The sequence below is a fragment of the Babylonia areolata genome, chromosome 8 (assembly GCF_041734735.1).
Source record: "Babylonia areolata isolate BAREFJ2019XMU chromosome 8, ASM4173473v1, whole genome shotgun sequence".
NCBI classification, from domain to species: Eukaryota; Metazoa; Mollusca; class Gastropoda; order Neogastropoda; family Buccinidae; genus Babylonia; species Babylonia areolata.
The window spans coordinates 3,544,200-3,569,199 of NC_134883.1; the positions used below are offsets into that span (position 1 = coordinate 3,544,200).

Here is a 25,000-nt window from a genome sequence, read left to right on the forward strand (position 1 = left end):
GGTCGCTTTTTTCAGATGTATTCCTGAGTTTTGATGGATGAATGAAGATCACTGGTGTGTGGCCGTGCAACGAGGCTGTCAGTATCAAACATCTTCTGAGCACTGGGATGGAAGCTGGCAGAATGGTTAAGACACTCAGCTGCCAATACAGACAGTCCGTGAGGGTGTGGGTTCGAATCCCGCTCTCGCCCTTTCTCCTAAGTTTGACTGGAGAATCAAACTGAGCGTCTAGTCTTTCGGATGAGACGATAAACCGATGTCCCGTGTGCAGCAAGTATGTGGCGCACTGAAAAAGAACCCATGGCAACAGATCGCAAAATTATGTAAAACGAAATCCGCTCTGATAGGTGCACAAATATATAAGCATGCACTCAAGGCCTGACAAGCGCGTTGGGTTATGCTGCTGTCAGGCATCTGCCCAGCCGATGTGGTGTAGCGTATATGGATTTGTCCGAACGCAGTGACGCCTCCTTGAGAAAGTGGGGTGTGCATGAGATCAGGTATAAACATTTATCTTCAGGCACCATCATGACTGTTTACGATGCTATGCCAGAGGCTGTTTTGGTTTTTTTTTTCAGTTCCTGAATGTTTTCATATTGGCGTTATTTTAACGGTGACTGGGCACTACTTGCGTTTAGTTCGGTATCTGTAATGTTCTCATTAAAATTGAAGTTCCAACATTGTTTGATTTATTTCAGACTGAGGGTGTCGTTTTGATGGGTTTTCAGACTGAGGGTGTCGTTATGATGGGTTTTCAGCTGCGGGTGGCTCTGTGTGTTCGGTCAGACTATAAGTTACACGATTTCATGGAAGGCGACTGACTGAAGGTTTCTTGATTGCGACGATCATACCGTAAATCAATGCATTTCGTCGTCGCCCCATTCTCCCCCCCCCCCCCCTCTCTCTCTCTCTCTCTCTCTCTCTCTCTCTCTCTCTCTCTCTCTCTCTCTCTCTCTCTTCCCCCTTCCTCTCTCTCTGTCTCTCTGTCTCTCCTCCCCCTCTCTCTCTCTTTCTGTCACCCTCTCTCGCTCTCGCTCTCCATCTCATCCAAGGTATTTCCTGCGCCGATGAGCGGATCGATGTTAATGAAGTGTATTCATTACTGTGCCCACAGACTGACCGTGGGGGGGGGGGGGGGTGCTCCTTGCCAGGGACACCGGCTCCATCCACGCCGTTCACATGCTGCTCCGTTGAGTAGAAGGCGGCTTTGGGAGGAAGGGGGGGTGTGGGGGGAGGTGTGGGGGGCGGGGGGGGGGCGGTGCGGGGGGGTTGAGCGTCTGTCTGTTCACCCCCGCTACTTCATTTTATGGATTTCGTTTATCCCCGTCTCGATTGAGTCGTGCAAGTCTACTACGTAGGCCGAGCAGTGAGACAGATAACGTGTTGGTACGTGTCTGTCCAAAACTGGATCCGAATGTCTCTGACCAGGTATCTGACAGCTACAAGCTGCTTTCTTTGCCGTACCCGCCAGACGAAACTCCCCTGCACTGATGCTGAGTCACTAAGGCAGCTTCCAGTGCTCACTGTTCAAGGCAGGGAGGACACCACCTACTACGCCCCGACACCCCCACACACACCCTCTCCTCCTCCCCGCCAGTAAAGAAGACGAGAATCGTTTAGTCACGGAGCCAGACTGAGCGACGACTCCCCTGAAGGAGACATGGAAGACTGACAGGAGCTCATCACAGACATTGGAAGTGGGGATGGTGGGGGGGTCTGGGTGGGGGGTGGGGGGTGGGGACGGAACTGGGGTCAGCATGAGAGCAGGACTTAAGAAGGGGTATACGACACCCTTTTGCGTCTTTGTAATCATGAGGGTATGAGAACCCTTTTCTGCGTTCAGATTATGATGATATTGGACACCCTTTTCTTGCGTTTATAATCATAAGGGTTTAGGACACCCTTTTCTGCATTTATAATGATAAGGGTTTAGGACACCCTTTTCTGCATTTTTAATCATGAGGTTTACGACACCCTTTTCTGTATTTATAATCATGAAGGTTTACGACGTCCTTTTCTGCATTTATAATCATGAGGTTTGAGACACCCTTTTCTGCATTTATAATCATGAGGTTTACGACGTCCTTTTCTGTATTTATAATCATGAGGTTTACGACGTCCTTTTCTGTATTTATAATCATGAGGTTTACGACGTCCTTTTCTGTATTTATAATCATGAGGTTTACGACGTCCTTTTCTGTATTTATAATCATGAAGGTTTACGACGTCCTTTTCTGCATTTATAATCATGAAGGTTTACGACGTCCTTTTCTGTATTTATAATCATGAGGTTTAGGACACCCTTTTCTGTATTTTTAATCATGAGGTTTACGACGTCCTTTTCTGTATTTATAATCATGAGGTTTACGACGTCCTTTTCTGTATTTATAATCATGAAGGTTTACGACGTCCTTTTCTGTATTGATAATCATGAGGTTTACGACGTCCTTTTCTGTATTTATAACCATGAAGGTTTACGACGTCCTTTTCTGTATTTATAATCATGAAGGTTTACGACGTCCTTTTCTGTATTTATAATCATGAAGGTTTACGACGTCCTTTTCTGTATTTATAATCATGAGGTTTAGGACACCCTTTTCTGTATTTTTAATCATGAGGTTTACGACGTCCTTTTCTGTATTTATAATCATGAGGTTTACGACGTCCTTTTCTGTATTTATAATCATGAGGTTTACGACGTCCTTTTCTGTATTTATAATCATGAGGTTTACGACGTCCTTTTCTGTATTTTTAATCATGAGGTTTACGACGTCCTTTTCTGCATTTATAACCATGGGGTTTACGACGCCCTTTTCTGCATTTATAATCTTGGGGATTTGGGGGCACCCTTTTCTGCAATCTATTTATAATCATGAGGATTTATACTCATGATGACGGGTGCAGATGATGAGGATGTTGCTGTAGAGATCAGTTCAGTCATAAGGAGACTTAGCAATGCTGTTTCCTGTGCTTCTTTTCATGATATCCACCCCCGCTGTCAACAAATGTCCCGTGAAATACGGATACATGCAATGTTGATTAGATAAAAAAAATAATTTAAAAAAGTAACAAGTTGCATCCAGGAAAAGAATACTTATTTGTGTGTGGTCCTTGTCTTTCCATTCCAGTCCATAGCGCACTTCGTTCTGGGCTTAAGCGTTTCACAAGTGCATGCCAGCATACACACACACACACACACACACACACACACACACACACACACACACACACGTGCGCACTCACAGGTTCACACAGTCACGCACATTAACACACTCGCGCACGCACGCGCTTACCACATCCACCACCACTATCACCGCCACCACGCCCCCCCCCCCCCAACCGGCCCCCCCCCCACCCCCACCCATCACACACACACACACCCCTGCCCCTGACTTTGTTCGAGCCTATGACCTTCCAGTCGTGTTTCCGCGACCCTGCCACTTCGCCACATCGGCAAGGCAGTTCATGTTATTTGTTTCTTTTATTTCTTTCCAACTCTGTGTGTGTGTGTGTGTGTGTGTGTGTGTGTGTGTTTTGTGTTTGTGCGTGTCTGTGTATGTGCATGTGTACGTACGCGTGTATGTGTGTGTGTGGGTCTAGTCATCATTCCTGGTGTTTTTACCTCCCCGTGACAGGACCCGTGTTAAGTGTATTCATTGCTGCCTGTCGCCTTAGATTGATAGTGGATGCACTCCCCCTCCACACACACACACACACACACACACAGTTTACTGTGGCAAGAGTCTGGAGTGCTGTTACTTTTTTGTGCTTTTTTTTTCAGTGGTGTCATTGATTATATCAAAACAAAAGTAAAGCAGTTCCAAGAGGAAGAAATCTTAGCAAAGCTAAACGGTGACCTCAACTAAGACATCGATCTTATTGATTGATTGATATGGATACTTATATAGCGCCTATCCTCGGTCGGAGACCAAGCTCTAAACACTTTACAAACACGGCGTCATTTACACAACAGGCTGCCTACCTGGGTAGAGCCGACTGACGGCTGCCATTGGGCGCTTATCATTCGTTTCCTGTGTCATTCAATCAGGTTTCAGGCACGCATACCTACACGCTCAGACAAAGATGTAACATTTAACATTTTAAGTGTATGACCGTTTTGTTTATTTACCCCGTCATGTAGGCAGCCATACTCCACTCTTATCACAGTGAAATGACGAACCTTCGCTGACCAACATATGTGTGTGTGTATGTATGTTATTCGTGTCCGGCTACCACCATCAGAACAGCAGAGGAGGCAACAGCTGTCCTGACTATCTGGGCTAGAATTTGATCATAGTGGAGAGTTTAACAAAATAGTAAAGAGTGGTAACTCTCTCCACACACAAGGTACATAACTTCAAGCCAGTGCTGCTTACGTTACCAATTCAGCTAGCACACAGGTAAATAAAAGGTACCTTGGAACAAACCCAGACATTTCCCCATGAATGGAAGCGCCGGGTTTGCTCTCATACCGATCACCTGACATATGAACACAGCAGCAATGACAGAAGAAATATGCAAACACTCTTTCTCTGCCCCCCTCACCCACCCAACCCCGCCCCCCTCACCCACCCACCGCTCCTTTCTCTGTACACGACACCAGTCTCACTTTGTCGCTTTCTCTCAATTTCCTTTTCTATGTCTTTATGCGTCCGCCTGTCTGTTTGTCTATCTGTTTGCCTTCATCGCTACGCTCTCTCTCTCTCTCTCTCTCTCTCTCTCTCTCTCTCTCTCTCTCTTTCCTTCCTTCCTTTTCTCTCTCCCTCTCTCTCTCTCTATCTCCAGTATCCATCTATACCACCATTTGATCGCGATCATTTTTTCCTCCTCCTCCCCCCCCTCCTCCCCCCTCCCTCTTCTCCTTTATCCACGCACTGAGATGATGTCCATGATGTCTGATTTTCGGGTGAAGGAATCCAGGTCAAGTGTATTCATTGGTTTCTTTTCTCTGACTGCTGGTAGGTAGGGGACGGGGTGTGTGTGAGGGGGTGCGGGGTGGGGTCTCCTTGCCTCCCTCCTGATTGATCCACCATTGGTCCTGTCTGTGGCCTGGCCTGGTCTGGCCTATCCTGGCCTGCTGCCGGGAGTGGGGTGAAGCATGAAGGGGGTGGGGGTGTGTGGGGGTCGGGTAGGGTGGGGGGTAGGAATCAACTGGCGTATTTATTTAAAAAAAAAGGAGAAAATGTCGCTTTAATCGACAGCGCATTGCTCTCTTGTCTGTGTGTCTGTCTGTCTGTCTGTGTGTGCGTCTGTCTGTAAGTCTCTCTGTCTGTCTCTGTACGTATGTTTGTCCGTCTTTCAGTCTCTGTCTCTGTTTCTCTGTGTGCCTCTCTCTGATCCCTGTCTGTCTGTCTGTCTGTCTGTCTGTCTGTCTCTCTCTCTCTCTCTCTCTCTCTCTCTCTCTCTCTCTCTGTATTTCTCTGCTTTTTGCATGTATGTCTCTCTTTCTCTTTTCCTCTCCACCACTCTCTTTCTGTCTGCCTGTGGGTCTGTCTCTGTCTGTTTGTCTGTCTGTCTCTGTGTTGCACAAAATTTAATTAGTACAATTATTCTTTCTTTAAAAAATTTTTTAAAAAAAAGGTTAGGTTTTTCATTGACCTGTTGTGCGTTTCTTCTTTAGCTGTACTATGGTTTGATGCCTCGGTACAGGGTCGGTAGAAATACGAATGTCTGTGTCTCACCAAGTTGTGGAGAGAAAAAGACGACACTGCTGATTAGTCAAGTCGATATGTTGGCTGAATTTGAATTTCCCAGCTCACAAAGCTGGCGAGAATGTGAACTATCAATTCCAAAAATGTTCTCCAAAACAAACATAATTTTCACCCGTTCTCCTAGTTTCTGATTTGTTGACTGGAGAAAAATGGGTCTCTGTCGAATATTGCGGCGCTCAATCGATGCATGCATTGGCTTGAGACAGCTGAAACATGTTTTAATGAGGCTACTTTTTCCTCAAAAGCTGAGATGATACTGTTATTGGGCGAGCGCGCAAATGTATGCGTTGCGTGTGTGTGTGTGTGTTTGTGTGCGTGAGAGAGAGAGAGAGAGAGAGAGAGAGAGAGATTTGGCAGGCAATTTTTCAACAATAACTCACTGTGTCATTTTTAAGCAAATCAGGTCGTCAGGTATCTAATAGTTAACAACTAATTAACAGAGTAAAGGTGTGATTTAGCGTGAACAGATCGATGACGAGATGAAATGAACGCGGCAAGTTGTTATATCCCCGTGCGACTACTGATGATTCATGAAAGCAGTGTGATGGAAAAGCTCACCATATATCCGTAAAACACATCTCCGGAGTTCTCTCCTCTTAACGTGATAGGTGATGTGTCGCAATGGACTGTCCTTTAGCGAAACATATTTACTTGCCAACCTACTGCACACAGAAAGAGGCCCTTATCCCATGGCCCAACCCTCTTCGTTCTCAACCACACATCTCTCCATCCACACGTCAACCCTACCACCTCATTTCTCCACCTTCCAACAACGGAGATGTTGTCGCAAAGGCGGAAGGTAAAATGAAATTACTACAACCTCTCCAATCCCCGCGTTTTCCAAGGAGCAGACGGTAGTCCGTTGCACTCCAGACACTTTCCTTCTACCCCCCGTGGCAGAAATTGCCACACGTTGGGGGGCCAGATCACATCTGCTGGTAGACCTGGGGGCCAGAATCTGGACGGGTCCAGGTGACACCGTGTCACGAACGGAGAGGGTGCCGGAGTGGATTCCTGTGTTCTTTATTGATTTAAGGCTTTTGGCTTCCAGTTGCCTCGGGTCATAAGTTCCCCGGAAAGTCATTCGTTTTTTTTCTTTTTGTCGTGTCCCCGTAAGAGTAGAGAAGAGCGAATGCTGTGCTCCCCCACTCTAGGTGAAACGGTGGTCAACTGGTACGACAAACAGACTGCCTCCGGCAAGAGATCTTAGTTCATCCAACTCCCTTCAAAATTCCTTCTCCGCGTCCCACTCCATGTCACAAATGCATACACACGCACGCACGCACACACACATACATACACACACGTACGCACTCACGCACACACGCGCGCGCGCACGCCCGCACACACACACACACACACACACACACACACAGTGGAGATGAAGTGATGTCGATTCCCAGGTTCGAACTTGCCTTCTCCGTAGCTTTTGGTTGTGAACTTGGAACAGTCGCTCACTCGGTTTTATCGCCTTCGAACTGTGCATCGTAGTTTTTTTATGACAACAAAGAATATCGAATTGAAAGCTATGGTGTCAGCGACAAGAACCAGCACAGAAATAGCTGGTTTCAGTGGGAATGACGGCACTGATAGTCATACAAGGAAATAAGCAATATACTAGAAAGAGACTTTTATAGGTGCTTGAATTCAAGTCTAAAACCTCGTCAGTTGACTCTCAGACTTTGGTCCATTAGCAGACCAGTTCTGAGTTTGGCTCTCAGACTATTATCAAATTCATTACGGACCAAGTATTGTTCTAATGTCAAGTGCATATGCTTTAGTAGCCTGACAATTAAGCATATCATTTTTGACTGTAGCCTGGTGAAGCCTTATGTACACGAAAATGTGTCTTCACAAGTGACTAAGAACGTTGATGTTTTTGACTTTTTGCATTCATTATCAGTTGTTTCGCTTGTCAGTTTAACGACTTCTCTTTTACGAAGTCCTTGAAGTTATTTCCTGTAATTGTATTTAGAATTTTTTTTTAGATTTCACCCTCATTTCACCCTCATTTGCCCAGTTTCCCCCAACCCTTCATTCATTCACATCTCCCACCCCTTCTAACCGATAATACTCAAATGTATTCATAAATACTTTGTTAAAATATCTTCAATCACCGATATGTGTGACGGGACATTAAACAGAATTCCTTCCCTTCAGTGGGAATAACGGCACTGGCAGTTCGGAAACAGGGAGAAGCAGACGATCAACTGTGTGCCTGCACTGAAAGCGGACAACCTTTCAGCATTTGTGAAGTCCTAAGACAAGGTTTTTGACTCACTTGTGTAAACAAAGTGAGTCTATGTTTTAACCCGGTGTTCGGTTGTCTGTGTGTGTGTTTGTGTGTCTGTGTGTCCGTGGTAAACTTTAACATTGACATTTTCTCTGCAACTACTTTGTCAGTTGACACCAAATTTGGCATAAAAATAGGAAAAATTCAGTTCTTTCCAGTCATCTTGTTTAAAACAATATTGCACTTCTGGGATGGGCACAAAAAAAATAAAGAATGAAGCCTAATTATATGCAAACTGCATTTACTGTTAGATATATATTTTTTTTTTTGTATTCTCTAAACTTGGCACTTTGATCTGATATTCTGACCCAACAACTAGAGCAGTCATTATTATCATTTTTTGTTCAAACAGGAACTTCTTTTGCTAAGCATGGAAGTTTTATTTATTTTGCAAACGTTTTGGTACAGATAGTAAAAAAGGGAAATTACTCTGTAATTAATGCTAGGGGAGTTAATTTGCTTTAAACTGATCTTTCTCATCTTATACACTACATTTTGAAGTTATACTCAATACATAAAAAGCTTGGATTTTTTTTTTTTAATATATCACAAGTGAACTAACAAAAGGACTGTTTTTCTCTTGCTTTCATCCCTGAATATGAAAATAACTTGATTTTGATTGTCATCAAAAATATCAGAAAGAAAACAAGCTGTCCACGCTCGACCAATTTCGATAGACTGTTCTGATAAAGGTTTTACTCTTAACAGATGGTCTCTTTTCTTCTCTTAGCCATTTTGCTGTTACGTTGCTTCGTAATTTCCGTGAGCTGACATGATTGAATTAAACAATGGACCCACTTTCATTTGCCTACACATTTGTAATGATTGAATTAGACATCAAACCTATCCCCAACTTTGTATTAAGTTAAAGAAGTTGCAAGTAACCAGCGGGCCAGACTAAGTTGGATGAAAGCATGGGCGTGTAGTTGTGATCCACGAAAACCAGACAAAAGAGAGAGAGGGGCGTGCAGGCAGAAATAAAGTCATAGCAGACTCGATTCATTCCTCTTTGATAGGACGCAAGTGAAAGTAACGATGTGGAATAATTGAATTAGTCGCATCAATTACGTGTTGCCCAGGTTTGGGCTCTCCTTTGTTGGAAATGCCGTGACATAACCCACCGTGAACCACCCGTTCTGACTCCACACAGCGTCCCACCACATGCGCCCGGGACTGTTGACAGCCATAGATTATTTTAACTGAAGCCAGGAAATGAGATAATGGCGCTTGAAATATAACCTGGTTTCAAACCACGAATGTGCTAGCTGTCTGTATATATATATATATATATATATATATATATATATATATATATATATATATATATACATACAGATACGAACCCAAGCTAAAATCCCAAGTAATATCAAACATTTGATGATCAACGTACACAGCTGCAACTGAAGGTCACAAGGCAAGGCCAGTTGTACATCGCACGATCCACCCTTCAGCTTGTATGATTCGGGTACATAATAAAGAGTGCAAAAAGGTTTACACGCAACAGATCAAAGATACAGACAATAAACACCCTCATCTTTTGCAAGGTTGTGCTGCTGACTTCCATTAGTCATCAGGAGCCAGTTGCATTGCTTGGTTCTAACTTTTTGACAGTTACACGTGACTAAATGCCTACGTTGACAGAAGTACGCCATTGGTCAGTCCCATGCTACACACAGTTAGTAGCAGGTTACGACCATACTGGGCTCTTCCGTCCGAGCAATGCAACTGGCTCCTGGGCAACGTGTGTTCGGGCTGAAGAAGCCAGTGCAGAAATCGCCATCTCTGTCTCTGTCACACTCTGCGCAGGGGAAAAACAACAACAACAAAAGAAAACGGAAACTTTTGTGAGCCCTCTGCCGTGGCTGTTCCCGTCAGCCTGACAGGGTCATAGGACTTGCAGAGTCCCAGCTACACTTGTGGGCCGTCCTTTCCGTGTCGCTGTCCAATACAGCCTCATATCTGGAGTCAGTTCTTCTGCAAGTGCCTTTAGGTCACGCTTGCATTATCATGCCCTTGGAGCACATCGTGGTTAAGAAAACCATGGTCCCCTTCCCCACGAAAAATGGCCAGTAAAACAAAACAAAACCGATCGTCTAAAACGATTTTTGGATTCGTTTCTTCTTCTTCTTCTTCTTCTTCTTCTTCTTCTTCTTCTTCTTCGTCTTCTTCTTCTTCTCCTACAAATTCTTCTTCTTCTTCTTCTTCTTCTTCTTCTTCTTCTTCTTCTTCTTCTTCTTCTTCTTCTTCTTCTTCTTCTTCTTCTTCTTCTTCTTCTTCTTCTTCTTCTTCTCCTCCTCCTTCTTCTTTTTCTTCTTCTACAAATTCTACTTTGTCTTCTTCTTCTTCTTCTCGCGTGCATGTATGTATACACGTATACACGCCGGTAGACATCTTTGTCCACAAATGGCTGGAAGTCATGTACCACTGGAGAGCGATGAAAGTCATGGTTTTACGGGCAAGCATGGCCATGTGTTAGGCGGTATACACATCGTTCAGCTCCTCGTCCTCGACCACTGAAGTCCTAGGAATTAGCGGCTGTTCGTCTGCTGGTTTCCTGGTGCCTGGACAATGCTGTTACAACCTCTCAGCCCCGCTGGGGTTCTGCGAGTGTTTTTATAGTAATTATATAATATCCCTGTCTTCTGGAAATTCAGCTTCAGTAATCTGTTGTTGTTTTTCTGTAGCTCTTCTTTTTCTTTTTCCTCGCTGGTTTCTCGTTTCTGTCTTCCGACCCAATCACTGATGTGTGTGTGTGTGTGTGTGTGTGTGTGTGTGTGTGTGTGTGTGTGTGTGTCTGTCTGTCTGTCTGTCTGTGTGCGAGTGTTTGTGTGCGTGCGTGTGTGCATACGTGTGCGCATGCGCGCGTATGTGTGCGTGTTAGTGTGTGCGTACTCACTACATGGCATATAATTATAGACGTATTATTATTATCATGTCCCTTGGCCATTGGTTCAATTATTGGCGACAATTCCCATCGTTGAATGATAATTCTGTTTCTCGTGGTTATAACTGATCTGACGAGGGAAGAAAAGCAACAACAACAACCAAACAAATGCTTGACATGCAAATTTGAATTCCAACACTTGCCGCATTTGCAGGTGGTTATTATTTCGGGGGGTGGGGTGGAGGGGAGGGGAGGGAGGGGTTGGTGGGGGGGGCTGAGGGGGGGTGGGGGGGGGGGCAGGAGAGAATTCTATCCGCGGTGTGCATGGTAACGTGATGCACAACCGAAGGAAGTAAAGGCGGGAGAGCTGCCGATGATTGTGGGGAAAGGTGGGGGGGGGGAGGGGGGGGGAGTTTTGCCCCCACTACCTTCCCCCCTTCGCTCCCCCCTCCCCTCCCCTCCCCTCCCCTCCACAGTGTAAACGAGCACTGACGAGAAGGAAAGGACGCCGCCATTGGATGGTGTTTGCTCTGGGGTGTTCTTTTCTCCGGTCAACGTCATAAAAAAGTAATCGGTATGATAATTTCCCCCCCGCATCAACATTGCAAAGCACTCTGCTGTGAACTGACGAAAAGCAAAAATAAAGATAGATTAAAAAATAAAATAAAATAAAGGTGGGGTGGGTGGTTGATGGGTGTTTAAGCTTTTCCGCGTTCAGGTTGTTTTTGGTGGTTGTTTTTGTTTTTCGGGGTGAGGAATCCGCGCAACTCTTTGATTTATTTTATTTTGTTTTTTGCTTGTTTGGGCAGAGCCTTTCCCGGAGTATGGCATCGTCATCATCGTGTTGGGGTCCGTCATCCTCATCGTCCTTATCGCCGCTTTGTTCATCTACAGGTAAGGAAGTGTGTGTGTGTGTGTGTGTGTGTGTGTGTGTGTGTGTGTGTGAAGACCTGGACAACGTGTTGTATGTTGGTCAGTTTTGTCTGTTCCTCGTCTCCCTATGGTTTCATCTGTGCCTCTGTCTGTCTGTCTGCCTCTCTCTTTCTCTCTCTTTCTCTCTCTTTCTGTATGTCTGTCTCTTCCTCCCTCTCTCTCTCTTTCTCTCTTTCTGTCGCTTACCCCTTTCTACCCCTGTCTAGCGTGGGTAACATCGTGGTTCTTTTTATTGTGGGGTATGTGTGTGTATGTGTGTGTGAGAGGGGGAGGAGCTCATTGTTTGTCGAACGATGAAATAAGGACAGTGACACACGGACAGAGAGAGTCAGAGAGACAGAGACAGAGAGAGAGAGACAAGACAAGACAAATTCTTTATTTCGAGGATAATAGATAAGCACTGGTGTGCTTTTTTACATCCAGTCCCCACCCTGAATAGGGTCTACACTACACAATATTTAATAAAATGAAAGCATGGTGTTAGTGGAGATACATAACAGAGGCAAAACTATACATATATCAAAACACACACACCCACACACACACACACACACACACACACACACACACACACACACACACACATATCATACAGGCACTAGCATGGTGTTAGTAAAATGCATAGAAAAAAAATGAACAAAATGCAAGAAACAAACACACACAACACACACCGCACTACACACCAGAATGGGGGATGGAGGGTGAGGAAGGTTCTCAGTCAACCATATATATTTGACAAACAGTTCCAATAAAATGAACGATTTACATTACACATTATGGCATAAGGTGGGAAAGGCAATGATTTTTTAAGGTGGTTGGGCAATACATAGAGAGAGAGAGAGAGATTGAAGGGGAAGAGAAGAGAAAAAAGCACACACACACACACACAAAAAAACCATTCGGGGCTGAGAACTATCCTCAGCATCTCCATAGCATTGACTGACGAGGAGATCCCATACTATCAGCAACAGAGGACGAACAAAGAATAATGCATTATTTCCCTTCTCCCGTCCTGTCACGGCCTCTCGGGGCATGCAAGATGTGTCAACGTCCGGGCTCAGAAAGACAGATACTGGGGGTGGGGTGGGGGGGGGGGGGGGGATGTGACTCCCATGAGAACTGGGAAAAACAAGAAGAAAAGAAGTTTTTAATGACATATTATCGTCTGACAGATGTAAGTTCGTATATGTATGTATGTATTTATGTATATATATATATATATATATATATATATAGAGAGAGAGAGAGAGAGAGAGAGAGAGAGAGAGAGAAGACAAGACAAGACGAATTCTTTATTATCGAGGATAATAGATAAGCACTGGCGCGCTTTTTTTCATCCAGTTCCCGCCCTGAAACAGGGTCTACACTACACAAAACTACATTATATATGTCATTGCATGCACTACACAATGCTACTTAAAGAGAGAGAGAGAGAAGTAAAACTCTTTAAACTTTCTCCATCTTCATTAAAGTTTCATTCGCCAATTTTTGTTTTTTGTTCATGTGAAAGCTGATTAGACAATAACGAAACATCATAGACATTAAAACAAAATACAATAATGACTGCATATGCATTCCCATGTACCAAAATATTTCATGGCCAGTTTGTGGTTTGTTATTCTTTTCTCCACCTCTTTTTGTTGTTGTTGTTGTTGACATCTCGAAACAAAAAAAAAAAACGAACAACAGAAACCCCAAAGATTTTAGAAAAATACAGCAACAAATGTCAGACGATCAGATTCAGTTAGCGCGTCTGTCGTGGACTTGAAACAGGGAAAAGCAGCGCCTGTTTTTGTTGTTGTTGTTTTGTTGTTGTTGTTGTTGTTTTGCTGGAGGGGAGGGGGGGGGTTCTTTTCTTTTCTGAGAGGAGGGTGAAGGGGGGTTGTTGTTAATTTTGCTTTCAGGCAGGACAGTAACAGATGGAGTAGAGCAATATACAGTCAGAATATGAAGTGCGGGAAATCGACTGCCACCGTAAATCAGATGACCCAAGATCTTGGAAAAGATGGATGGATTGTAGACCAGTCGATCAGCTTATGAGCTGTTATTAGATTCTTTTGACATTCGTGTGTGTGTGTGTCTTTGTCTCTGTCCGAAAGAGAGAAGGGAATGGACAGAGAGAGAGGGAAACAGAGAGAGAGAGATTTCGGTTGACTGTCGATCCCAGAAACTGTACGTACTCTTTCAAAGCGGGAAACTGATTCTCTGTCCAGCGACTGTTCGTGGAAAACTGCCTTACAGACAAACAGACATATTGACAGATATACAGAACGATTTCTATACAAAGCCTTTTGAAAAAGCAAAAATGTTTGTCAGTTGCCCTCGGTCAAAAGTGGAGTGATGGCCTAGAGGTAACGCGTCCGCCTAGGAAGCGGGAGAATCTGAGCGCGCTGGTTCGAATCATGGCTCAGCCGTCGATATTTTCTCCCCCTTCACTAGACCTTGAGTGGTGGTTTGGACGCTAGTCATTCGGATGAGACAATAAACCGAGGTCCCGAGTGCAGCATGTACTTAGCGCACGTAAAAGAACCCACGGCAACAAAAGGGTTGTTCGGGCGTAATTCTGTAGAGAAATCCACTTCGATAGGAAAAATGAATAAAACTACACGCAGGAAAAAATACCCAAAAAATGGGTGGCGCTGTAGTGTAGCGACGCGCTGTCCCTGGGGAGAGCAGCCCGAATTTCACACAGAGAAATTTGTTGTGATAAAATAGAAATACAAATTCAAATGTTGTTATTGTCGCTCTTCATGCGCAGAGGTCATGATCACTAACCGCACCAAGAAACTGAAATGAACTGAAATTGCATGCAAGTGCCACGACCGCCACCACCACCTGTGATGCACGTGTACCACCTCTGATGTCAAGAAGATGCAGCAGGAGGGAAGGAAAACGAGAAAAAGAATAAGAGAGAGAGAGGGGGGGAGAGAGACAGACAGACAGACAGAGAGAGAGAGAGAGAGAGAGAGAGAAACAACACGGGCTCCACTGAAGGAGAGGACAGGCTGAATGACGGGTTCATTTCGTTGCCAACGAGACGGCCTCTCCCAGTCCAGTTCGGCTGTCCGGGTTGCGCCTGCCAAGTGGCGCCCCCTCCTCATTTCCGGTGGAGCTCTACATGAAGTCACTACCTGTCAAGGGTGCCACGTCACTTGAAAGTGATAGCACCCTTCGCCCCCCTGATCCGCAATCCCAATCCACATTTCATTTGCAGATTTCTTTTTTTCCCTTTTTTTTTTCTTTCTTTTTTTTCTTTTCTTTTTTTTTTTTTACTTTGGTCGTCTTCACGTGACTGTTTTATCATCAACACATTTTGTATTCTTCAGTTTCTCAAACAAGTGGAGAAAAAAAACAGCTTTGATCACAAATAGAATGAGTTCGACATCATTTTAAAAAACTAGAACACAGCCGAGAAAAAATCAGTAAAGGATTTGAGGGTGGTCGTTTGTTGTTTTTTTTAACACAGCTAAACATTTAAGAAGGAAATACAACAGAAGGCCTCCTTTTTGCATGGTTTGTTGACCTGGGGAAATGACACTTAAACATTTGTACGCTTTACAAATGTCACTGTCCTACGCTTCACATGTGTCACTCTCCTGCGCTGTAAAACATTGTCCTACTCTTTTTCAAGTGTCACTGTCATCCGCTTCAAAAATGTTAGTCATACGCTTTACAAATATCACTGTCCTAGGCTTTAAAATAGCACTGCCATATGGTTCACAAATATCACTGTCCTAGGCTTTAAAATATTACTGCCCTATGCTTCACAAATACCACTGCCATACGCTTCAAAACGGACACTGTCCAAAACAACCCACTCGAATATAGACTACATACACCGTGACACCATGAAGCATACTTGAATTTTCACTGTGCAAAAACTAGCCATTGAAATACAGGCTGTACCACGGCAGCACACACGGCAAACAAACTGCACGCCGTCATTCCCTTGACCCTGTCCCCCATCCTTCCTCCTTTGCTCTACACCGACACCCCCCCCCCCCCCCCCCCCCCCCTGTGCACTCCTCGCACCCTCGGCCCTTCTCCCCCCCCCCCACCCGCACCCCCCCCCAACGTGTCTTCAGTCTCATTCCCTCCTCGTCACCTCAGAGGTACGTAATCCTTTGCCTGGTATTTACTCTGATCGTCACCGTGTTCTTTTAGCTCCTGACCCGGTCACGTCCTGTGTCGTGCCGCTTAGCGTCGAACGCGCGGCACTTCAGCTGAACGCTTGACATTCACAAATGTGTTTGTTTCCACGCTGTTCCCTGCGTTGATCGTCGTCGTTCTGCTGTACCTTTCCTGCCAATCCCTTTTTCTCTACCTTTTTTTATATGTTATTCTCCTCGGTGATTACCGAAATGGGGGGTGAAGTTCTGAATGCTGAAACAGTCGCACGGATAAATCGTTATTGTGATGTCATTGCCATCGTTATTTGGACTACAGACTGCAAAAAAAAAAGGAAAAAAAAAAGAGAATGCCATCCTACCAGGAAGAATATTAATTTCTCTAAAAACTGTTTCGTTCAGTTTGGCTTTCCCACTGAGTTTCTTTCTGTGAATGTTATATTAAAATGGACAAGACATTAACAAGGATTTCAGGGGAGATTTACCTTCATCCGTGTCGTCGTTTGTTGCCGTGATGATAACACTGTTGCCGTGATGATAACACTGTCGGTGTGTTTTTGCCTTTTTCATTTGTTGCCCCTCACTTCTTGTTCCGTTTCATCTTCGGGGTTTGTGTGTGTGTGTGTGTGTGTGTGTGTGTGTGTGTGTGTGTGTTTTTACCATTTATCATACAGATTCCCTCCTGTGTGCCGTTTCTCTGACGAGCACATGTGCATGATGATGAGCGTTGGGCAGAGAGACCGACCGAAAAAGGTTGTTTGATCACTGATGCAATAATTGTTTTTTTCTCATTCATAAATGAGGCATTATCGGATCTATGACCTGACCTTTGCTCACGTGTTTCTTTTCCTGTCCCAGTCTTCCATGCCCTTTCATTAGCTTTATTCTCATAGCACTGATTCCACCTTCACCAGACTCCACATTCATCCTAACAGAGACGCATCACCAGATTCCAGATTCATCCTAACAGAGACGCATCACCAGATTCCAGATTCATCCTAACAGAGACACATCACCAGATTCCAGATTCATCCTAACAGAGACACATCACCAGATTCCAGATTCATCCTAACAGAGACGCATCACCAGATTCCAGATTCATCCTAACAGAGACACATCACCAGATTCCAGATTCATCCTAACAGAGACGCATCACCAGATTCCAGATTCATCCTAACAGAGACACATCACCAGATTCCAGATTCATCCTAACAGAGACACATCACCAGATTCATCCTAACAGAGACACATCACCAGATTCCAGATTCATCTTAACAGAGACGCATCACCAGATTCCAGATTCATCCTAACAGAGACGCATCACCAGATTCCAGATTCATCCTAACAGAGACGCATCACCAGATTCCAGATTCATCCTAACAGAGACACATCACCAGATTCATCCTAACAGAGACACATCACCAGATTCCAGATTCATCTTAACAGAGACGCATCACCAGATTCCAGATTCATCCTAACAGAGACGCATCACCAGATTCCAGATTCATCTAACAGAGACACATCACCAGATTCCAGATTCATCCTAACAGAGACACATCACCAGATTCATCCTAACAGAGACGCATCACCAGATTCCAGATTCATCCTAACAGAGACGCATCACCAGATTCCAGATTCATCCTAACAGAGACACATCACCAGATTCCAGATTCATCCTAACAGAGACACATCACCAGATTCCAGATTCATCCTAACAGAGACACATCACCAGATTCCAGATTCATCCTAACAGAGACACATCACCAGATTCCAGATTCATCCTAACAGAGACGCATCACCAGATTCCAGATTCATCCTAACAGAGACGCATCACCAGATTCATCCTAAAAGAGACACATCACCAGATTCCAGATTCATCCTAACAGAGACACATCACCAGATTCATCCTAACAGAGACGCATCACCAGATTCATCCTAACAGAGACACATCACCAGATTCATCCTAACAGAGACGCATCACCAGATTCATCCTAACAGAGACACATCACCAGATTCCAGATTCATCCTAACAGAGACGCATCACCAGATTCCAGATTCATCCTAACAGAGACACATCACCAGATTCCAGATTCCTCATAACACGGACACATCCACGTTCTTTTTTCCTCAGCCCCAGAATGATTGTCTCCTTGAGTTCTCAGCACCAAAGATTTTAACATCGACCAACCCCAGACATTAAAAATTGGAGGGAAATAAATGGAAACCCCTGTTTCTATGAAAGGACCAAATGAAGGGGCACAGCTTCTGTGGCCATTTCTCGTTTAATTGATTATGATTCATAAAGCCGTTGATACTGCTGTGGAGATCTATTTCAGTTTGGGACCATACTGGCACAGTGCAGTTTTCTTTCGCTCACAATATACCCTGGCGTAAACTTAATAGGAATTTATATTTAAAAAAATAAAAATAAAATAAAATAAACCAGGCGCACCTCTGAAGTGGATGATACTCGATTATATGATCAAAGTTTTTTTCCTTTTGAACTTATGGCACACTGTAGGTTACAAAAACAAACAAAAATGCTATGCCTCGTACCCACATTCTCCCAGTCGTCAGAGTGACTGTCCACTTCGCCACGAAGACTGGTGATGTGGTCAGACCAGATCAGATCTCATTCTGTCCCAGTCGCTCGTAAATGACACCCAGCTCTCCTCCAATACCATTTCACCCATCACATGGATCATGGATCATCCTAACAGAGACACATCACCAGATTCCAGATTCATCCTAACAGAGACACATCACCAGATTCCAGATTCATCCTAACAGAGACACATCACCAGATTCCAGATTCATCCTAACAGAGACACATCACCAGATTCCAGATTCATCCTAACAGAGACACATCACCAGATTCATCCTAACAGAGACACATCACCAGATTCCAGATTCATCCTAACAGAGACACATCACCAGATTCATCCTAACAGAGACACATCACCAGATTCCAGATTCATCCTAACAGAGACGCATCACCAGATTCCAGATTCATCCTAACAGAGACACATCACCAGATTCATCCTAACAGAGACACATCACCAGATTCCAGATTCATCTTAACAGAGACGCATCACCAGATTCCAGATTCATCCTAACAGAGACACATCACCAGATTCCAGATTCATCCTAACAGAGACACATCACCAGATTCCAGATTCATCCTAACAGAGACACATCACCAGATTCATCCTAACAGAGACACATCACCAGATTCCAGATTCATCCTAACAGAGACACATCACCAGATTCATCCTAACAGAGACACATCACCAGATTCATCCTAACAGAGACACATCACCAGATTCCAGATTCATCCTAACAGAGACACATCACCAGATTCCAGATTCATCCTAACAGAGACACATCCACGTTCTTTTTTCCTCAGCCTCAGAATAATTGTCTCCTTGAGTTCTCAGCACCAAAGATTTTAACATCGACCAACCCCAGACATTAAAAATTGGAGGGAAATAAATGGAAACCCCTGTTTCTATGAAAGGACCAAATGAAGGGGCACAGCTTCTGTGGCCATTTCTCGTTTAATTGATTATGATTCATAAAGCTGTTGATACTGCTGTGGAGATCTATTTCAGTTTGGGACCATACTGGCACAGTGCTGTTTTCTTTCGCTCACAATATACCCTGGCGTAAACTTAATAGGAATTTATATTTTAAAAAAAAATTTAATTTTTAAAAAACCAGGCGCACCTCTGAAGTGGATGATACTCGATTATATGATCAAAGTTTTTTTTCCTTTTGAACTTATGGCACACTGTAGGTTACAAAAACAAACAAAAATGCTATGCCTCGTACCCACATTCTCCCAGTCGTCAGAGTGACTTTGTCCACTTCGCCACGAAGACTGGTGATGTGGTCAGACCAGATCAGATCTCATTCTGTCCCAGTCGCTCGTAAATGACACCCAGCTCTCCTCCAATACCATTTCACCCATCACATGGATCCTTGATAACTCCACCGAAGGATTGATTGCATTCTTGACATCCAGATTGTGAATAAAATGAATCTCTTGTCATGATTAAAAAACCGAGGGACTCACACTCGTCGTCACAGATTCCAAACGGAAAGCTGAATTCCATTTCAAACCGTTGCAGTCATTGCTTTTCCTTGTGTCTGCAAAATTCCTCTGTTCATGTCTGACAAACACACACAGAAAAAAGAAGACGAAAAATGAGTGTTGAATTACACATGGATAAACACACACACACACACACACACACACACATATATATATATATATATATATATATATATGTGTGTGTGTGTGTGTGTGTGAGAATTCAATGACTGTCCATAACCTCAGTGAAAGGTCTTTCCCTCGTGTTTAAACGGTTCTTTCACTTCACTTGATGTTCACCACGGTGAAGCAGCGTATGCGAGATACCTTTTCCTAATTCTGTGGATCTTCTCCTTTTCGCTGCTCCTCCAAACGGGCGTGATTTATTTTAAAACCTCCAATCAACGTCAGCCTGTTTAAAGTATCACCTTTGTCAATAGTACGTTGTCATAGAAAGAAATTCAAATGTCAGCCCATATTTAGTTTAAATGTCATTTCTGGAGATTAAAATAAAAACCCTCCCTGTTGAATTCACGAATAGTATGGACTTGTAGCTCGATCAATATGCACGCAATGCATGATTAAAAAGCTGCGGTTTGTGGTGGTGGTGGTGGGTTTTTCTTTTTCTTTCGTTCTTTTTCTTCTTTCTTTTTCTCCTTCTTCCTGTTCTTCTTCTTTCCCCGCCCGACTCTTTCCCTCATGAATATTCTAATCTTGAGGCAGGCGCGGTAATTATGTCCCTGATATCTGACCTGATTGCGAAACGTTTTGACATGACAAATCCGCCCGGGTCCAAGGAACATCACTCTCACCAGCGAGCGGGATTTTTCTCCCTTTCATGGCTTTTCCCTGGCTGAGCTGTTGCGTGTCAGAAGATCGATATTCCCCCAATGTGTCAAACGCCTGATCTTTGGCTCTTGCTGCTCTGTTGCTTCGTGGCATGTGTGTGTGTGTGTGTCTGCCTGTCTGTCCGTCTGTGTGTGTGTGTGTGTGTCTGTGTGTGTGTGTGTGTGTGAATTAATGCAGGTGCGTGCACGTGCGCATTTCATTCCATTTTGTCTGGGCCGATACTGTGTGAGATTGGAAACTTTTAGTGAACTGATGTCAGTTGGGTTCAGCCGCTGCATTTTTAGTGCAGGCACTTCAAAGGGTACATATGGAGGTCAGAACTGCGAGCGGAACCCCCATTGAAAATCCTGGAGGCCGTAATCATTTCCTTGAATATTTAATAATCTGTGCATACAAAAGCTTTTGACATGACAAATCTGTGAGGGTCTAAAGCGTTTTCTCCCTTTTCCCGGGTTATCCCCCATTTGCAAATCTGTTGCGTGGAATTCCGGTCTGTAGAGAGGCGGTACTTACGTCATTGATATTTGGCCCGAATGCCAAAGGGTTTGACATGACATAAACGCCGTTCGGGTGCGAAGAATTGAATTTTTACCAGCAGACAGATTTTTTTTCACCCTTTCCTTTTCCTGGCTTCCCCTTTGTCGAGTGGATGCGTGTCCTGAGATCGATTTTGCCCAGTGTGTGTCAGACGCCTGACCTTTGACCCTGCTTCGCTGTTCGTATTGTGTATTGTTCCACAATGACAGGCCTCCGAACATTGATTTTTGTTTTGTATTTTGTTGTTGTTTTGTTGTTGTTGTTGTTTGTTTGTTTTTCCTGAACTGTCTGGAGTCCGGGGCTGGATTTCCCCCAGCGTTAGTTGCAGACGCCAGATCGTTCACCCTCGCTGATCTTACTGCGCAGTGCCCCCCACACACTGACAGGTCTCTTTTCCTAACACCCCCCCCCCCCCCCCCCCCCCCCCCCCCCCCCCCTTCCACCTCCCTCTCTCAGAAAGCGGACGTGAGCTGGTGTGGCGGGATGATGATTTGGCAGCGGTATGTGTGTGGGGTGTGGGGGAGGAGGGGTGCGGAAAGTTGAGGTCATTAGTCAGGCAATAAGGGAAGTACTCCCCACTCGACAATGCCGCTGATTTCTGATTTTTTTTTCACACTTATAATTATTATGAGCGGAGACAGAGGGAGGGGGACGGGAGAGAAAGAGTGAAAGAAAATCTCCCTTCCCCCGTCGCCGACCACCCCCACACCCACACACATCTCGTAAACTAGTTGTTCATTTCAATAACGTACAATCATTCAAGAAAAAAAAGAGAAAGTTTAAGAAAAAAAAACCTAAAGAAATAGAAACAAAGAATGAAAGAGAAAGAAAAGGGGAAGAGGGAAAAGAAGGAAGAACGTGAGACCGATCTTCAAACAAGACCTATAACAATATCAAGAGCAACAAGGTAAGGTAACAGGTAACATAGCAATTAGCATAGTACTACTGTCGGGTGACCCACCCGCACACCTCTGTGTGTGTGTGTGTGTGTGTGTGTGTGTGTGTGTGTGTGTGTGTGTGTGAGCGCGTTAGCGTGCCATCTTCTGTGTGTGTGTGTGTGTGTGTGTGTGTGTGTGTGTGTGTGTGCTTGCAATATACATTAATTTTGTCTATTGTGCATTCTTCAGCACAAAAAAAAAGGTAGGAAGAAGTTCGATATCAGAAGCTGTTGGTCCCTATTACTGACGGGAATCGGGTACAACTGTCTGTTGGTCCCTGTTACTGACGGGAATCGGGTACAACTGTCTGTTGGTCCCTCTTACTGACGGGAATCGGGTACAACTGTCTGTTGATCCCTGTTACTGACGGGAATCGGGTACAACTGTCTGTTGGTCCCTCTTACTGACGGGAATCGGGTACAACTGTCTGTTGGTCCCTGTTACTGACGGGAATCGGGTACAACTGTCTGTTGGTCCCTGTTACTGACGGGAATCGGGTACAACTGTCTGTTGCTACTGTCCGAAAGACAGAGAGGAATTCTTGAGGTCAGTGGGATCACATTTGTCTGATGGTTATATCCTGTATCGCAATTGCTTCTGCAAAAATACTTGTTTCCTTTCGCTTTTCGGTGCAGGCAGTGCAAAAGTTAGATTGGGGTACGGTGTCCTAGGAACGGGGAATGGATACACATCAATCTGATAGCTTACTTTCGCCTTGCCCTTCTGTTTATTGCCTTTCTGGTGAAACACTGTCTCTTCTGTTCCTTGTTTGTCCTCTTTTATGAAACAAAACAAAACAAAACAAAATCCAAAGTATCAATATATTCTAACGGCCAATGTCTTTTTTTTCTCCTCTCTCTCTCTCTCTCTCTCTCTCTCTCTCTCTCTCTCTCTCTGTTTTATTCATTTTCTTTCCATTTGTCTGTCGTCAGACAGAGAGGTGGTAATCACACCCTTGAATATTCGACTTCTGAAAGCAGGAGCGTTTGACATGACAAATCCGTGGGGGTCTAAAGGACATCGCTTTTATCAACAGGCGGGATTTCACCCCTTTCGTGGCCTCCCCCTTTGCTGAGCTCTTGCGTGTCAGGAGATCGATTTTCCCCTCTGCTGTACCCGATGTCTTCCTGTGTTTCGTCTTCGTTGTACTCACTGGCCCGTGCTGCACACTTCACTTGCAGAAGTCCAGGCCCTAAATAATGAAATGAGAGAAATAGATGAAATAAAATAAAATAAAATAAAAATAAACAGAAGGATGCGGCATGAGCTGTGATTTGATTGTGCTGTGCGGTCATTTATCATGGTTATTGCGGTCGTTTATCAGGTGGTGACAGAACACCTGGTGGTGGTTAAAGACGAACGCACATTATATTGTTTTCCAGGGCGCTCTCTCTCTCTCTCTCTCTCTCTCTCTCTCTCTCTCTCTCTCTCTCTCTCTCTCCCCTTTACACACACGCGCGCGCGCGCGCACAAACGCACATAGTCATGCATATGCACACGTACATACGCCAGCTTTTCTTGGCAGCAGAAAAACATGCTGGAAACTGAGCTGCACAAAAAATAAAGTCTCATACCACACTGTTTAAAGCTGCATCAGCATAGTACAGCATAGTTCTGCTCACAAATACAACGCAAAACAACAGCAAGCCAGTTAGCTGCTTGGTAGCTTAGCTATATTCGGGATGGGAACATCCGCAGAGCAGTCCACTGACAACACATTAATTAAGGTGGGCAATGAGATCGCCAGTTTTTATGTTAGATGACCGACCGTCAGTCGAACTCGCAAAGTTCTGCGCTGTGTAAACTGACATAACCAGACATGGTAAAAACATTCCCTGCATTCACACCTTGCCTTCCCAGTGACCTACCTATTCACCTTTGCCGTTCTTTTGAGACACATCAAGGTGACCTACCTATTTACCTTTGCCGTTCTTTTGAGACACATTAAGGTGGCCTACCTATTCACCTTTGCCGTTCTTTTGAGACACATCAAGGTGGCCTACCTATCCATACTTGTCCCCTTTTTTTCAGCAAACACAACATGTTGACCTTCCTGTCTGTCCCTGCCTTTTTGTCGACACTACAGGTTGACCTACCTGACTATCTTTGCCTTTTTTTTTTTTAGAAACAACAGGTTGACCTACCTACCCTATCCATCCTTGCATTTATTTGCAGATACACCAAGTGGCCTACCTGTCCATGCTTGTCCCTTTTTTTGCAGACACAACATGTTGACCAGCATATCCATCCTTGCCTTTTGCAGACCGATCACATTGACATACCTACCCATCTTTTCCCGCTTTTTTTCAGGCACAATATGTTCATCTACCTGTCCACCAATGCCCTCTTACCTGTCCACCCTCGCCCTCTTACCTGTCCACCCTCGCCCTCCTACCTGTTCACCCTTGACCTCTTACCTGTCCACCCTCACCCTCTTACCTGTCCACACTTGACCTCTTACCTGTCCACCCTTGACCTCTTACCTGTCTACCCTCGCCCTCTTACCTGTCCACCCTTGACCTCTTACCTGTCCACCCTCACCCTCTTACCTGTCCACCCTTGACCTCCTGTCCACCCTCGACCTCTTACCTGTCCACCCTTGACCTCTTACCTGTCCACCTTCGCCCTCTTACCT

The 25,000-nt window shown here is 44.5% G+C and overlaps 1 protein-coding gene across 1 annotated transcript in view; it reads left to right on the forward strand.

The window, feature by feature from the left end:
- Positions 1–25,000, forward strand: part of LOC143285005 (atrial natriuretic peptide receptor 1-like) — a 173,140-nt gene that overhangs the window by 98,303 nt on the left and 49,837 nt on the right. The window contains exon 6 of the mRNA XM_076592173.1: positions 11,698–11,782. Within this exon, the coding sequence (XP_076448288.1) occupies positions 11,698–11,782 (85 nt within the window). The remainder of the gene's footprint in view (positions 1–11,697; positions 11,783–25,000) is intronic.